The sequence below is a fragment of the Numida meleagris genome, chromosome Z (genome assembly GCF_002078875.1).
Source record: "Numida meleagris isolate 19003 breed g44 Domestic line chromosome Z, NumMel1.0, whole genome shotgun sequence".
Lineage (NCBI taxonomy): Eukaryota > Metazoa > Chordata > Aves > Galliformes > Numididae > Numida > Numida meleagris.
In genome coordinates, this window is record NC_034438.1 from 22,742,473 (window position 1) to 22,760,505 (window position 18,033).

Below are 18,033 nucleotides of genomic sequence, written 5' to 3' on the forward strand. Positions count from 1 at the left end.
CTGTATAGCAAACTGTACTCGCTTAAGCAAAATCAGCTGTGTTTGCTGAAGAAATTTCGGAACGTGTCTTGAGTATTGCCCAGAGCACACTGAGGAGTGTTCATGTGAGACAAGCAGCCATAAATGGTCTCTTCCAGGCCGTGTTTCCAGCTAGCAGCAATATAGGCAGCCAAGAGCAATAACATTTCACTCACGCCAGCTCACAGGAGACATCTATGCACCCTTGCTTCTGGTGCACTAGGGAGGTGGTTTGGGGACAGAGTTTTCTCCTATCTCTCCTGTTGAGTGTGTAAATGAGTATTTGCAGAATCACAGAATCGTACCATTTGGAAACGACCCCTGAAGGTCACCTAGTCCAACCCCCCTGCTGAAACAGATTGTGTACAGATTGGAAGCAGATTGGAAAACATCCAGACAGGTTTTAGTATCTCCAGATAAGAAGACTCCACAACCTCTCTGGGCAGTTGTTCCAGTGTTCTGCAATCTTCAAAAAAAAACAATTTTTTTCCTCATGTTCAGTTAGAACTTCCCGTGTTCCAGTTTGTGCTCATTGCCCCTCGTTCTTTCACTGAGCATCACCAAAAAAAGCCTGGCCCCATTCACTTGTCTCCCACACTTCTTCAGGTATTTATAATGTCTCCCCTCAGTCTTCTCCAAACTGAACAGACCCAGGTCTCTCAGCCTTTCCTCATAAGGGAGATGCTCTAGGCCCCTCATCATATTTGTAGACCTCTTCTGGACTCTTTCTAGAAGCTCCCTATCTTTCTTGAACCGAGGACCCCAGAACTAGACAGAGTACTCCACATACGGCCTCACGAGGGCAAAGTAAGGGGGAAAGACCACCTCCATTGACCTGCTGGCCACATTCTTTTTAATGCATCCCAGGAAACCACTGGCCTTCTTGTCCACAAAGCCCTATTCCTGGCGAACCTATTGTCCACCAGGTCACACAGGTCCTTCTCTGCAGAGCTCCTTTCCAACAGATCAGTCCCTGACCTGTACTGATGTATGTGGTTATTCCTCCCAAGGCTTTCCTCCAGACTTCAAGCACCACTCCTGTTCTCCATGACCTTTCAAAGATGATAGAGAGCAGCATGGCAGTAACTTCTGCCATGTCCCTCAGCACTTGTGACTACATCCCGTCAGACTTACCTGCATTGAGTTTGTCTCTGACTAAATCCTCATTGATCAAGGGTAGTCTTAATTTCCCCAGACTCCCTATTACTACTCCTCAGTAAGAGCCAGGGGTACAAGTGCTTTATAAGAGAGATTGACCTTCCTTAAGATTACCATATGTTGTTCCAGACATTTACAACAGATGGGAGAGGGTCTGGACCTGGGTTCCTAGGTCAGCAGTAACCCTGGGTTCACAGAGGCTTCCACCTCTGGCTCAAGACTTGGTTCAGCAGAAAAGCTTGGAAATGTTCAACAGGTTAAACTTTAGAAGGGGAGAAGGTGGTTCATGTGGTTGAGTTTGGCAGTTGTAGCAAAAGTTTGGAATGAACTAGAGGTCAACATAAAGTACTAATGGCAGGATTTTTGCTGAGCCTAGGGCCAAGTGCAGGAACGTGTAGAAGTGTGGCAGCTCTACTCAGTGGTGGAAGGTTCTTGACTGGGCAAGACCCTTAGCAACCAAATATGACTTCAGAATGTGTCCAATTTTGAATGAGGGCCTGAACCAAATGCCCACTCCTTCCAGACTAAATTGTTCTGTGACTTGGTCATTCTTGGTGTATTTACACAGTGTAGTGTAAAACAGCATGTTAGTTCAGACACTGTTTAGATAAAAGTTTATCCCAGTCAGTGTACTGCATTCTGGTCATTTGGTTCTGTAATTATTGTAGCAAGCCCTGTAGCAATTGCAATGAGTAGTAAGAAAAAATCTAAATATATATATATTTGTGTGTAATTTTAGCAAATTGGGAAAATGATCTAAGACTGCAGTCATAATGCTCAGTAGCATATAAAACTGAATAAACTGTTGTTACTGTTTTGTTATGAGCACAGATATTTCTTTTGGGACAATTCCAGTAAATGATATAATTCTTAGTGTATTTGTGTTGGGGGTCGGGGGTATTGTCAAGCTATCTTCTCTTCCCCTAATTTCCCTTATCCCTCCTGAGAATTGCTGTAATCTTAGTGTCTCAACATCTATAAACCTGATGTGCAAAAATGCCAAATGACAGCTTTCCAGGAGGAGAACCTAGACTAGCCATGACTGTTAAACAGGGAAGGTTCATGCCCTGTGACTCAGAAGGGAAAACTTGAGAGGGATTTTGTTTTAATTTTCTTCTATTTCAATCTTAGCTTTCTTTCAACTTCTCCCTGCACTCTGTAATCTCCGTTTTAAGCCTACAAATAGTTCAGAGACTGAAATTACTGGCATCATTGTGGCTTCACTAGCGAGACTGCATTGGTGATTGAGGGCATTAATCTCGATTCCTCAAAAATCAAAGCAAGAAAATTGTCTTGAAGAATACCTGCCCAATGTCTAGGGTCTACTTTTCCAAGGAAGTTAAACGGAGACTAAAAGTTTTCCTTGCCAAATTGGGTAGCATGGAAACATACTTTCTTCTAAGAAGTTTTTGCGGCAGATTTGTTCCGTAGGTAGATGACGCTGCCCTGTTAAAAACTATGTACTAAGATTGACAGGTGTATATATTCTGAAAAAAAATGAGCAATTGGTTTGAAAATTACATATATTTTTGACAGTTTGTTATTTAACAATAGGGTTTTAGTGCAGATACCCACACATGTGGTGTGAGAGTTCTCTAATCTGTAATTTGAGAGGTATGTGAATGAAGACGTTCTGTGTAGACTGTTTTATTTCTTTGGTGCATTTTTTGATGTCAGTTTATCTATGAATGGCAGGATATTGACATCTCTTCAATTAAAGAAGTTAAATGAAAAAGGCATACCATTGCCAGGTATCTTATCCAAGGGCAGATGGAGAATGCTGCCTGCTAATAAAGAGGAACTGTACCAATCCAAATTGTGCCATTAGCTGTTGGCTTTGTGACTGCAAGATGAGATCTGAATCAAGAGGACATAAGAAGTTGGCAGCTGTGCATTGGTAGCTGAGTGTCTGCTATTACACTCAAAGCAGTGTCAGAAAATGAGGTTGTTAAATGTTAATTGGCTTGCTAGGAAGGGAGGGAACATAGTGGCTTAGTTGATTAAGATGATGCAACGTTAAACACTGTCAGATGGAGAGGTAAGTTAGATGGACAGATCTGTGTTTAATCATCTAGACATTACTGTTTCTGAAATGGTAATAAAGCTTCTTCTATAATTAGTAAGTATTACTTTTAATTAATGTTATTTTCAGCTGGCAACATCTTAAATTTATTGCTTCCAAGTTATTGTAGTAAACATGGTAGCCATTTTCTGCAAAAACATTTTTTGAGGAATTTTATGCGGGCTTCATAAGAACGTCTGCACCATTTTCATCAACATAAGTCACCCAGAACTAAGAGCAATAGTATTTCAAATGCAGCTACTTATGCAAAGAAGTGATGGTACCTTGAAATTGTTGCAATTAATTTTGTATATGTTGCTACTAATTATTTCAACAGGTGACTGAGCTAGAGTGTGTGAGCAGTCAAGCCAATGCAGTCCACACACATAAAACAGAATTAAACCAGACAATACAGGAATTAGAATCTACACTGAAGAAGAAAGAAGAGGTATTTGCTAATGTTTATTTATTTATTCATGGTTACATCATTTCTAAAATATTGGGATATTAATCTTGCAGTCACTGGTAAACACTGTTATTTCCTATAGATGTTAAAAAGTTAAAATAATTGGTTAGCTGATTTGAAAAGATTAATATTTTTTATTCTATATAATTGCAGTTCAGTATAGAGCTGGGTATCTGGAGAACAAAAAAAGTATCATTTTTTCCTGTGTGGTTTTTCTGAGATCTTTCTTTGCAAAAATAAATCTACATTGTGGCACCAGTGATTTCTTTAGAGCACTCATCACAATGATGCTATGAACACTCAATAAGAAGGAAGACATTCATAAGCATGCTTTCTTTTTCTAGAGAGAGGGGTTTGGAGCAAGAAACAGATCAACACTCTTTTCAGGCCAATCTGTTTTTCAAGCTGTGTTAATATAGCTGACTTTTATGATCCCTAAGATCAGCCCTTTCCTTCTAAGCAAGCCAAACCTGCAGCCTGTAACAGGAATTGTAGTTCTTGTGCCATCTGCCTTTGTGCTAGACCATCACCTGGAAAATGGAGGAGATATACTGACATGGGTCCTAGAGGAAAGCAGATTTGTGCTACAGAATGATTGAGAATCAACCCTTTTAGGATAGAAAAAAGGTGGAAGGAGCCACATATGATGCTTGTTTGCCCTGTTCAAGACCAGATTCTCTGAGCCCTCCTCAGAGACAAAGCATATACTGATACGTGATTTTGGAGACCCAGTGTGACCTGCAGGGTCCTTCCTCCAGCAGAGTTTGGGGTTGTTGTTTGCTGCTTCGGAGGAGGATGCAGGAGAGAGGCTCCCTGGAGTAAACTGAATATCCTCCCAAAATGGAAGAAAACCATTTTCAGGGTCCCTCATATTTGACATTAATCTTATGTTGGTAATGTTTCCCATTTTGGTGCCTGCCCATGCTCTTTCAAATTATGCTGAGATGCTGAATGCAAAGACCTCTTTCCTAAAGAAAGGCAAGAACAGCCCTCTGGAAAAAAGTATTCATTAGCTTCAAGTTAGAAATCAATGGCCAAAGCAGGCAATTTTTTAAACATAATCGAATACAGAGGAAAAATGGATTTTTCTCATGAAAAAATTGGAAGGTTGAATTATAATAGAGCATAAAGTATACAATTTTCAACTGCAAGAACCATTAATATTCTAGAAAAAATATGTTTCATGTCTTTTGAAGCAGAAGAGGCTTGGACTTTTGTAACAAAGAAAATACTTACCATTACTGTTGTTTATTCACATCTGCCTTCTTGAGATTATGATTCAGGAATATTGGGAGCATGGCTTAAGATGGCAGTTTTGGTATTTTTTGCTATGGCTTATTCAAGAGTAAGAAGAAGAAGAAGCCAGCTTACCTGCACTGAAGCCAAACCACATACTGTCTTGTTAAAGGGATTGTTTGTTCTCCTTTAGGAAATTGAAAGATTGAAACAAGAAATTGACAATGCCAGAGAGCTCCAGGCACAGAGGGATTCTTTGACCCAGAAGTTACAGGTGAGCTATAGTACATCATCTTCATTTAGACAGAAGGGCAAAATGATCTTCAAGTGAGCAGTTTACATCAGCAATTTATGCTGTATTGGTTGAAGGTGCCAGATAAGTCTGTAAGTGGTGGGTCAGGGTGCTCCTTTGGAATATTTTCCACAATTTCCACCTGCAATAAAATATTACTTTTTTCCTGAAGGAACTGACCCAAATTCCGTTTAGAACACCACAGATCTCTACCCAACTCTGGAGCTGGTCCCATTTTCACAGCATTATCTTGTAGTCTGGTGTGACACTGAATTGTCAGACTGTGTATCATCACATTGGGATGAGTTTGTAATCAGCTTCTAAACATTCTCTGATAAAGGTTAAAATTTTCTTGTGAATTACAGACTTTAAAAACAGAATTGGACGTTTTCTTGGAATTACTTAGAAATATTGTGTTTTTACTGTTTGGTTTTTTTCTTGGTTGTTTCTTTACTATGTGCAAAGCCAGATACCTCAGCAGTTGGGAGCAGTATGCACTCTCTTGTTACATCTGAACTTGTGCCTTTCTGTTGCTGGGCTGACCAGCCAGCCCAGACGTGCTCCTCTTGGGAGGCCTCCAGATTAAAGGAGTCCTGAAGCTGAAATTAATTTGAATTCATACTTCAGAATTTTGATACAACTGGAAACTCAGGCATTAAATAGTTCCAAATCCAAAGTGCTGAATTTGACCGTCACTGTTCCACACCTTGACCTAAATTACACTAAACGCAAGCTCCATCAAACGGTACACAGTTAAATGCTCATTAAACAAGTATTCTTTGAAATACATTATATACATTGGAACTTTCCTGAATCTCATTTTAACCTACAAAATGAACCACTTGAGAACAAAAGTACTTTATTTGCTTTCCTCCATCCTTTCTTTTTTAAAAAAGTATACTATTATGATGTTTCTTTGAAGATTGTTTTCAGTACATCTGTTCCACTATTCCAAAAATTGTTGCTGAGTTTAGACTAAGCATGGGAATTTTCAGCTGAAAAGGAACTTATCTGAGAGACTTAAAAAAGAGATAGTAATAAAAGTTAGAAATTGTTCGTGCAGTAGTATATGTAGTAATATCAGCATGAGATCTCTAGAAAAGTAATAATGAGTTGAGAAGCCGCTATCCGTAGTAAGCGGAATTATGAGAGACTAATAAAAGATTAAAGATGTCTTAGAATTCAAAAATGCTAAGTTTTTATTAAAAATGATAAAGTCTGCAGCTTCTTTTTGGTATATTTATATCTTCAGTAAACAAATAGATACGTTGTGTATCTATGTCCATATGTCATTTTGTAGGTGATCGGTTTCTTAAAATGGTTATATGTGGTTCTACTGAAATAAGTTTAAAGCTGTCTTAAGATCTGAGATAAAAGTTGCTGTTCCTCAGGTTCAAGTTTGTTGCTGACCTGATGCAGCTCTTCTAAAAGATCTTGGATCTTTGCTTACTGCAGCACTCCCTCTGCTTTGATAGTAACAGCCTTCTCTGAATCCTTCATCCTATGTCTGTGATGTCAGAGAACTGGTGTTTTCTTCCATAGCCCCAGACTATGTATTGATATGGTAGACCTGTTGCCTGTTTTCAGGGTGACTGTCTCGAGGGTCTGTATCTGTTCATCACACTCTTTTCACCTCTGATTTATTTTTCCCCCTCTTGTGTTCACAAATGGATTACCTAACTAATTGGAATGCAGCCTGTACAAAAAGCACTGTACAAAAAAAAATGTTATTTCAAGATATTTTGCATTTCTGACACACATGTATGAGGGAATTAATTTGAAACCAATCATAGGCAAATTTCAGTAAATAGCAGTATGCTATCACTGTGAAGGGTAAGTATTGGGGCCCTTGCTACGTAATAATTTCATTAGTTAAGACATATGAATGAGTCATGATGAGTGTGACTCTCTTGGTAAGTGAGGATATTTTTATTACTGTGCCTGATCCCTAAGTACAGCTGTTGTATGTGGTTTGAATATTTTATTCTGATCCTTTCTCTGACTGTCTCCAAGAGATCCACATGGTGCAAATAACAAACATGACTTCTTAATAATTTATTTATTTTCTAAAAGAAAATAATATATGAAGAGTTATTATGTCTTCTGTAAGAGCATCTAAAAACAATGTCCAGGACCTGAATGGATCATCAGAGTCAGTTTATTGTCAGGTGAGATTAACTGTATATAAAGGGAAATGATGCAACTAAGGGAATAGATTGTATTACACGGATACCTCTCCACTTCTTCCATTAATAAGGAACAGTTCTGAGGTAGACTGATTTGCAATAGGAAGCTGCAGATTAGCAGGATGTGAATTTTCAATTCAGTGTTGTTATAAAAATCACTAATACTAATCCAGGCTAAAGATGTGTGGAGATCAAATCTAACAGTTGGGAAGCAGTGTTTTCCAGAAATTAATAGCAAAAGGCCTGCTCAGTCAGTTCTGCGTGAGCTATGGGAAGGACTGTGTCATCCCAGCAGGGCCGAGAGGATGCTGAGTTCCTTGGCTCGTCCTGGACGTGGCCGCTTGGCCTCGGGGTGCAGAGCCCCCACAGCACTGCATGGCATGGTCCTTGCCAGCGCTTGGTCTGCAGGGCAGGTGCAGGAGAACCCACGGTGGGTGTTGGTGCTGGCTGGGTGACAGTCAGCTCCTTTGTTTCTTACATTTGTCAGGCAGCTAATCGTTACATAAGCATGCATCTGTTTTAGTTTATGTTGTGCCTACAAACAGTCTTTTTCAGTTAGTTTCCTTTAATCCTTTGGCAACTATATTGATCTGTGTCAAATGGATTAAAATAATTTCGATGCTGGCAGCAAGGGGTAATCCCTCTCAGTTGTGCTGTTCAAGATGAGTGGATAAAATTCTGTTGCAAAACCACATACTTGTAGGAAGTGGATGGGACCTCTGGAGATCACCTAGTCCAACACCCTGCTAAGGCAGGTTTCCTACAGCACGTTGTGCATGTAGGTGTCCAGGAGGGTCCGGAGTATCTTCAGAGAGTTTTAAAATATTTTTAACTTGCCACTTTACAGAGGAGCAGCAAGTGAGGTATTCCAGTTACAAGATGAGGCCTAGGGGTCCTGAGCTCTGCCTTCCACTGGTACTGGCACTTGAAGAGCTTTGAGGGTGACAGAGGAATGGTAATGGAAGCAGTGGGAGGTGAGGAGGGCAGGAAGAGAATTTTGGTGCTGTCAGGGGCTGCTGCAGGGTGCCAGGCCTCCCTCCCTAAGGCTGGGTGAAATGGGATGGTCTTTAACAGAGCAGCTCTGTTAAAGCTTTGTGATGCAAAGGTGCTGTAAAGGAAGGAGGTGTTTTAAAAATGTTGGTGCACATAAATACTAATTCAGAATGCACTTCTCCAGAAATGGCTGCTCAAGGGTCATGAAGCACACCGTTCCTGTGCTGCCTGCAGAAGTGGTTTCCATAGCTAAAATTAAGAAATTCATCAGGAATGTATGAGACGTGCAATAAATGAGACAGAGCAGCATGCTGCTGCAGAGGGATGTGGCTGTACTCTAGCAATGAGATACGAGAGGGCCCCAGCATGTGCTGGGTGTGGAGCTCGTCCGCACGGCACCGTGCTGTGCTGCAGGCCTTGGGGGAGGCTGCTCCAGGGCACAGCTTGCGCTTGTCTTTTTAAATATGCCACAAGTGATTTCACCTTGATCAGTCGTGCTAGTTTTTATTCCAGTCTTAATTTTTAGTGTGCAAAGGCATATAACGTGAGACAGAAGTTAGGTGGTACTCCTCGCTACATAAAGCAGTGGTCAGGGTAAGCTTCTGTGCAAGGCCAGCTCGTGGGGACTCTGCCCTGGAGCAATTCATCCAGTCCAAATCAGGGGACTTGAGAAGTCATTTTCATGAAGTGCCACATTTCTGAATTATGAAGTGATAACACATTGTACGCTGAGAAAATTCTATCCCTCTCCAGAAGCGTCCATCTAAAAAAATGGAAAAGGGTAGATATTCAATCCTAATAAAAATGTGAGTTCTGGTTTTGTTACTACGGAAACTTTAGAGGATTGCAAATTGTTCTGAACACAAAAGTAGCTCATGAATACCAGGAGGAGGTTTGACTGCTTTCTGTCTGTAGACAACGCATTAACATGTTATGTATTTTCTCTGAAGGAAGTAGAAATTCGAAACAAAGACCTGGAAGGCCAGCTGTCTGATCTAGAGCAACGTCTGGAGAAAAGTCAGAATGAGCAAGAAGCTTTTCGCAATAACTTGAAGACACTTTTAGAAATTCTTGACGGAAAAATATTTGAACTAACAGAGTTACGAGATAACTTGGCCAAGCTAATAGAATGCAGCTAAAGAAAATGGGATTTCAGTGCCAATCAGCTTAAAGATGCACTGTCTCTCTTCATAGGACTTTGTTGGGCTCTGCATCAAAGTTGCACAAAATTAGAAATGCTCCTCTGAGAGGGTTTGTTTTAAATTTGAGTCATATTTCAACGTAAAATTCAGAACTCAGCTTGTAGATAGCTGAAGAAAAAAAAAACAACAAAAAACTTGAATTACAAATTACCTCCTTGTACATTATTGGCCATAGAAAACTTGAAAGATATTAACAGTATTGAATGCAATCCTTTTCTAATTATCAGTAATGGAAGAATTACCAGTGTCCCAGATCACATTCCTTTTTTGTGAAAGACACAGTATAGGTTTTCTTCTGTTTTATTTATTTAAGATATTTAATTGCTGTGTTTTGTGCAAGAACCTAGTGATGACAGCCCTGTATTTTGTTATTCTTAATAATTTCTCAGGATTCTTTGCACTGTGGAGAAACAGTGCCGTTACCAATTTATTCTTGCCAGGAGTGAGAGAGATTTGCATCTTTAATTTAAATGAAGTTCCTAACTGCTTGTGTAAAGTTCTTCCTTTTGGGTATTTCAGTTGGTTGGTCAGCTGGTTTTTGTTTGTTCGTTTGTTTTTTTAATCTCTATATATACTGGGATATACCGTATTTCTTTATGGAGCTTACTCTGGTGTTCTACACTATTGTCCACTGTAAGGTTTACATTATCATATGAATTCCATGTAATTACAGCGAGATACTATCTTCCACTAACCTGTATGTTGAAGCCAACCAATGACGGCAGGTGAGTCCCCCCAGGAGAAAAAGAAAAAAAGAAAAAAAGAAAAAAAAAGAAAACGAGAATTTTAAATGTAAGATTTGATATTCACAGATAACAAGAAATAGCTAGTCATTTGTTGTCTGGCCTTGCTACATATATCAAATATCTATGTCAAATTAACTGTTAGCTTGTTCTGCAGGAGACTTTTTCAGAATGTCACATGAATTTCAGATTTTGTGAATAATGGCTTATGGGGAGCAATATTTATTATAGACTGCATTAAGGGCAAGAGCTGTTGCAAGGGACTACTTGGATGCTGAATTCATCCAGCCAAGAAAGCTGTTTCTAGAAGTCTTGCTGTCATAACAAATCAAAGTGGAGACATGTTTACTCTTTCATGGGTCTTCATATCACATCTTTACTGAAACGACACCAGGCAATATTCACAACTGTTAACTAAAGGCCTAAAAATAGGAGATAATTGAATCTAGTTATCCTCAATGGGCAGGTTTTAAAGTTGTTTTGAGGTAATTTTAACAGACTTTTGGCACATATTTCTTTATACAATAGATTTACTTAAAAAAAAAACAAAACCAACTCTGAAAGGTTAGCCAAGTGTCATGTGTCTTGCATTGAAGTACATTCTTGCCATAAATTAATTGATTGTAATTTTGAAGAGGGCTTTTTTAAAATGTATGAATGAGTGTCAGATTCAGAGTTGAAAGATGCACTGTTTGCTCCCCAAATTTATTTGAATGTTGAACATGAAATCTAGCTGCTTATAAATTTGTACCACATAATTTTCTCCACTTAGAGACTGCTACTGAAAACTAGAAAAGATAAGTTTGTCTTTGTGTGTACTGTATGTATATACCATATAATACACACAGGTTCTCATTTATATTAGAAATACATGTTTTATTTCTAAAATACTGTTTTTTTTTCTCCTTACCAGTGATTTATCAGGTGTCCCCTGACCAGTCAGGAAAATGGTTTAGGTCAAATGCTAAACCATCATGTATTATACTGTATGTAATGTACACAATGTTTAAGTTTTATCCATATTTTTAGGGTATTTTCTCACCTATTTTATTTATTGATGGGGTGGAGGAGCTTGATTCAGTGTGCTACTGGTTGAAAACTTTGTGATGAGCTACATGTTTTTCTTTCAGTGATTTTAGGCAGTGACGTGTACATCTTCATCAGGTCCACATGAGCAAATATCACAAGATTTCAATTTAACTGGGGATGTTTGGGCCTGATTTTCCTGTCACTTGTGCTGCTGTAAACCAGACGCATCCCTGATGTGGTGTCAGCAATGCTTAGCTGGCATAGCATTGGAGGAAATGCAAGGAGAATCTGGCCCGTTAATTATTGCTCAGTGGACATAATAAGGATGAAGAAAGAATAAAAACATTAGAAACTTGATGATGGAATAAATGTAATATTATTTTTAATGATATTATTATTGACATTTTTAAAGATATGATGTCATTTACATGTGGGAAAATAGTGGACAGAAATACTTCCACTTAAATTTTGTGAATATGTGTGGTACATGAGTATTTCTATGTATACGTACACACACATATGTATATAAAGAACATGAAAAAATTTAGATGTGCACATTTTTAATATTTTCCTATTGAAATTAAATTTTAAATTGGAAATTGATATTTGATAATTTCTTTTCTCATTCAGTAGATATGCTTCATTTCATTTTTTACAATTACTGAGGGCTGCACCTTTGAATTCCCAAACAGTTGTCAAACATAAATATGGGATAAGGTGGACTTACGTGCACATATAAATAAAATCTGAATGCTATGAGTATTTTTAATGTTTATTTACAATAGGTGGGTGTTTAGAATTTGAAACCTAAAGTTCGTTCTTAGGTGGTTATGCCTACTGTAGCCTCTCCAATTCTGTTTCAAGATAATAGTTTGCCTATTGAAACATGACTTTTCCCAGAGATAGGTATTACGAATTGTATCTATCTTTGTTGAAACTATGGGAATCTGTGTACCTGAAAACAGTGTTGAGTACTACAGCTTGAAAACACGAACATGAACTTGTACAGGAGAGGCGAGCAGCCACATTGCATAAACTTTGTTAAATGGCAACTATAGCCTTGTTAAAAAAAAAAAAAAAAAAAAAAAAAGAGCAACAAGAATTACAGTGAAAAAAAAAGCAACTGACAAACATCTAACAAACAAAAACTGAAGAAAAGTCAAAAATACGGTTTTTATTTTGAAATACACTTGCTGTTCTCTGGAGAATGTACTTTTACTCTTTATTTTTTTCCTTATATCTTTTCAAGTATGTGCAAGTGATAGCAGCAGCTACCTTAATCTTTCAGGTGCTACTGGATTTTGCATTAGCGTGTTATGTTGTGAAATCCTGACTCTGACATAAAAGATTTTTGTAAGTATATTCCCGTCCAGATAGTTGGTTTTTGGAGTGTCTTGTTCATAATCCATATGCCTCAATGATCCAGAAATTGCATTTTTCTATGTGCACAAAGTAAAATGTGTGAATTAATGTCTGTTACAGACTGGGGATTCCTTTTCCTGGCTAATATACCAGGAAAGAGGCAAACAAAATGAACTGATAATGCAGAAATATTGTTATAAAGTCTCTACAAAAATACATTTTCAGGTAAAATATAATAAAGGGCTAAAACAGATGTAACACAAATAAGTATCATTTAATGCTATTGGTGGCATCCTGAGGGTAATTCCTTCAACAAAAACCCTGCAGGAATGAGCAATGCGTCAATTAAAATGAATATTTTGGGATGCGTCTTGCCAGTTGTGGAAGGTTTCTGTTTTCCGCTCTGTTTTCTACCCTTTAGTGACTAACTCCAGGTTTACCTGCAATGAGGGGCTGAACCTTACTTTGTTCTATTGCCGTTCATGTTCTGTACCGAAGTGGCTCTGAGCAGCGCCCCATGAGCACCTTGTTCATTAGGAGGTTAATTTCAAAGGCAAAAGATGAACATCTTTGTCAGAAATACAGCATGGGAAGGGAAATGGAAAAATGTCGCAGACCTTAATTCTCTGCAGAACTCTGGGTGTCGATAAAGGCGCGTGATTGATGAGAAGATCTTGGATCTTGAGGCCAAATATTAGTAGAGATTAGGCCTGGGTGTTGAAAGACAATTGAAAAAAAACCATTAAGAAACTCCAGCCAAACGTGTGCAGTCTCAGTAGCTGAACGTGCCCACTGAAGTGCACGGTTTTACACCGATTGTTTTTCAGGAAATGGAGCTGGCTGTGCAAAACAATGCTCAGATTGTCGTTTACATTTTCTTAACAATGCTGCATATGTGCACTACCTCTGAATGGTGCTAAGCAGAGAACATACCACAGAATAACAGGTATTTCCTAAAACCTGTGTTCTTCTTTACACAATTAGTTCCTTGGCTTACTCCAGTTGCTCCTGACAAGTATGACGGATTTCACCCATTCTGTTAAGCGTTTGAGAGCAAGAAGCAGCGCTGGCTAGCCCCTGGCGGTGCAGTGCCGCAGCTCCTGCCACACCTCCTGGGTCTCACAGCCTCTCAGGGACTTGCAGCTGTTGGTGCTGCCTCTGCAGCTCATCCTAGGACCAAAGACACCAGCGCAGTTTGTTCCCACTTTCTCCCCCTGCCTGCTCTTGCACACGCTCAGATCAGCTGGAGCATTACATCGAGTAGCCCGTGGCATTTTCAAATGCTGGCTGTTACGCTGACAGGCATGGGAAGGGGGAGGGGCCGTCAAAGATGTTAGAGGTTTTGGGGGGAAAATATGGAGAGTTGTCAAAAGGATTCCTTTACGTGGCACCACCAGCTGTGAGATAGGTATAACATCTTGCACAGCGGAGAACAGAGTACCTGAGCGATGCTGAGCACATCTGGCTTGCCTCAAAACTGCTGCAGGCTCCTCAAAGTCAGCAATGGAGTTGTGCTTTGTAACCAGAGCCAAAATCCTGGCAGTCTGCAAACCCCTTTCCTACCATTCTTTTACCTCCACTAGCCCCGAGGTTCAGTGTCAGTGTTAGTCATGGCAGTGGCTGAAGGCACTTCCTGCATTCCTGCCACCAGCTCCATCCATCCTGGTGTGCAGGGGTTCTCTTTCTGTAGCTGTGAGTAGTTTTGGCCCCCATGCATCCCTGCTCTGGGGGATTCCCCCTGCTCCCAGCCGCATCTCATTGCACTGTGGGCTCCAGCTATGCCAGGTGCTCACGGTTCCCTTGGGCTGAGAACAGCCACCCAGGGGTGTTCTTGGAGAAAGCTTGTGTTTCTATGAGTGGTAACTCAGAAGACGGGGAGTTATTTCCCAGCAGATCACCAGGACTGTCACAAACAGTGCATGCACCCACCCCAGTGCTACGGGGAGAGAAGACCCACAATGACAAAGTACATTTAAGTACAATCTGCCTGTATGGATTCCCCCTTTTGAGTTAAGTGTGAGAGTATAGAATTCGCAAGCAAAGTTTTTCAGGGAGGGAAAAGAACCCTTGAAGTTCTCCAGCTTTGGATTGTGTTTTGTTAAATGATGGTGATGATGATGGGAATTTTCTTTAAACAAAAATAAAGGAAATGAGAAGCAAAACTTTGCAACAGAGACATCACAGTCTCTAATTGGTAGGTGGAAATATCAAAGACGAATTTTCTCTCTATCTGAATGAATACTGTTCTTCTATAAATCCAGCAGCGTTGTTTCTCAGGAGCCCACAGTGATGGGAACCAGGAACACGGTGTGGATGCAGTGAGAGGCACAGCGCTCTGCCTTGCGCTTGGTGCGAGCGGCCGGGCAGCAGCGTGCAGCTGAGCAGCACGGGTGTCCCGCAGGCATGAGCATCCCTATGCAGCCCTAGCTGGGTCCCCTGGGTGCATGCTGTCTGCCGGAGGGGCCCCAGGGGCTGGGGCTTTTTTCGGAAGGTGGTGGTTCAAGCTATAGCACCTTGTTACTCCTGGAGCCCTTTGGCTCCACACTGTTGGCATGCAGGGGGAGAAATGGAGGGGAAGTTTTGGTCTGCAGCTCTGAGAGCAGCAGAGCTACATGCTGCTTTGAGACAAGCATTTCCTCCCCACCTCTTTGAAAGAAAAAGAGATTATGACGGCATTTTTTTGTTGTTGTTGTGATGGTTTCTGTTATCATTGGAACCTACGTGTCCTATATTTCTTTTAATCCCATTTTTCTTATATTTTACATTTTTTGCATTGATGTTATTTCCACAAATGCAAACTTAGAATCGCACAGAATGCAGATAGGTGTGTGTTTGAGGCAGTGCTGGTTGTCCCTGGACATTGCTGAGTCCTGAGGAGCTGGAAAGTCATGGAAGTGGGGAGACGTGGCAAGAACAAAACACCAGGCATGCTGTAATCGGTGCTGCGAGAGCATGGAGACCTCACAGGGAGCACCTGTACAGGGATACACGTCAGGTTGGATCCACACTGGCATGGTGGACAGGCAGTGATCTCCACTGTGAATCAGAGGTTGTTAGGGAAATTAGCATAGTTTGGCCAAATTGTAGCAATGGAGCTGTAACAAGGGGCTGTGTACCCATAACATAAACAAAATCCAGAAGGGAGCCAGGGCACCACGGGGTGCACCATCAGTCCATTAATGAGTGCTCTGCACACAGAGCTTGGTACATCCATGCCATCCCTGCGTATGGGATGAAATGGCAGCAGGTACATCTGCCACTGAAAAGCCGTGGGGTGGCCGTGGGATTTGTCAGTCCCTCTTCTGATCTGCTGCACCAGGAGAAGGAGGCAGTGTTTGAGGAACCGCCCTGGTAGGAACAGCTGGGAAATGCTGCTGCTGCTTGCCAAGCTGGCAGCCATGGTGACGGCGTTCCAAGGATCAGGCCCTCATTACACTGAATGACTTGGCAGATACAAGAAATTGCAACTTAAGAATATTTCAGTGTATTTACAGGATTTTTTTTAAGGCAACCCATGATTTGCTATGCCAATGACACATTGAGGGGATAGTGGAAAAAAAAAGAACTCCTGGGGAACAGGTAGGTCCCTTCCACAGGCCAAATTCCAAAGGGCACAGGATCGAAGTTCTGGATTCAGATTAAACGAGCTGGTACGGACAGTGCCCATGGCCACTTATTCAGGAGCATCCCTGAGTCTTGGCAGCCTCTGAGGACTTTCTGAAGGCAGTCGGTGTATCCGGTGAGGGGAAGATCTCATGGTGACTGGAGCCTCACACAGGTTCACCCCAAACTGCTGACGGTGCAGTCTTGACAAATGCTGGTTGGATATCTGTGCGACATTTCTTACTGTAAATTGAGACCAAGTGCTGAAGACTTGAAGGTTTGTTTGTCTGTGAAATGTGACCAAGTACTGACTTGGAACCACAACTGGTTTTTGTGTTCTAGATATAAGATAGGGTTGTTTACAAATCCGAGCAAAGCATGTCCTGGCAGGCTACCTCCAGCTGCTTTCCCCCATAGCATGAGCAGACACACCAGTCTTTTTAAAGTGACAAAGTTTCATATCCTGAACAGAAATGTCAAGCATAACTAGTTTTCCCTTTGGCATCGCTCACGACATGCACATGCTGACTGACTCCACCAGCAACGTACACATTGCTTCTCTCAGCCCTGCCATGCGCCCTGCGGGAAGTGGCCAACAGCTCAGCCCAGGGGCGGGGGTGGCGGGCACGTGAGCGGGCTGCTGCAGGCGGGTGAGAAAGGCTTGTTGGTGCGGAGATGGCAGGCGGGACGAGGGGCGGCTGGCTGGCCCTTCTGCTTGGACACTGCTAGCCCTCGCCCCTCGGCACTGTGCGGGTTGTTGGGAGGCTGTGACCTTCCACCAGTAGAAGCCCTCAGGCAAACACAAGTGTATGTGCTCCTGCGACAAGGGAGTAGGCTGTGCAGTTAACTTACGAATGTCTATTCAAGGCCATTTTTTTTTCCAACATGCCTTTAAAAGCCCCGTGCAGCGTGGAGGGGCTTGTCAAATTGTTTTTTGTGGGTCTCCGTCTGCTCCAGATGTAAGTTTACTCACAGCGGTGCAAGGGGGTGGGAACAGAATGGCCATTGCCTCATGGTGCTTCACATTCAGTCAGTTCATAGAGCATCCGTTGCGTCTACACTGTGCGGGTAACATGCATGGCAGCTCGAGCATGCGCTGATGACTTTGTACACTCAGAGCTCAGATACATTCCTGCTGGAATTTAATGGGGATTGAAATAAAATATGAAGAAAACGTGTAGCCACTATAAATGTTTTGTATGAATTGCATGATTCTTCAAGTTTCTTATTCCTGTGAATTTCAAACAGCAATATGGAGAGGGATTGTGTTGCAAGCTAGAAAGAAAGATTAAAAAATGAACTAAAGAATAAATGATGTTTGAAAGACCATGGATGTTCTTGGCCTCACACAAGCAACGTAGGACACACACGGTGAGATGTTCCGGAGAAATCAAGTCCAGATGGTGAGAAGAGCAAGAAGCAAGCGCAGGCGGCTATCTCTGGCGCGCATCCCCAGCACACATCACAGACCGCACACGGTGTCTGAGGGGAGGAAGGGAGGTGGTGGTGGATACAGGGGCTGATCTGGAATGTAATTATTTTTGTTTCTGCCAGAGTTTTGGCTGATAAAGGGGGAGTACACCTGTAATGAATACAGGCAACGACTCTCCCTGCCTTTGTCCAGCCACCCTGCCGCCAAGGCGCAGTGCTGAGGGAGGTGTGCTGCCTTGTATTGAGCTAGTG

The 18,033-nt window shown here is 41.4% G+C and overlaps 1 protein-coding gene across 4 annotated transcripts in view; it reads left to right on the forward strand.

The window, feature by feature from the left end:
- HOMER1 (homer scaffolding protein 1) overlaps positions 1–12,504 on the forward strand; it is an 82,142-nt gene extending 69,638 nt beyond the window's left edge. For 2 of the 4 annotated variants that reach the window (XM_021379782.1, XM_021379781.1), the window contains 3 exons: positions 3,576–3,686; positions 5,134–5,214; positions 9,362–12,504. In XM_021379782.1, coding sequence (XP_021235457.1) covers positions 3,576–3,686; positions 5,134–5,214; positions 9,362–9,550 — 381 coding nt within the window. In that variant the 3' untranslated portion in view covers positions 9,551–12,504. The other 2 variants (XM_021379784.1, XM_021379785.1) reach the window with 2 other exon arrangements.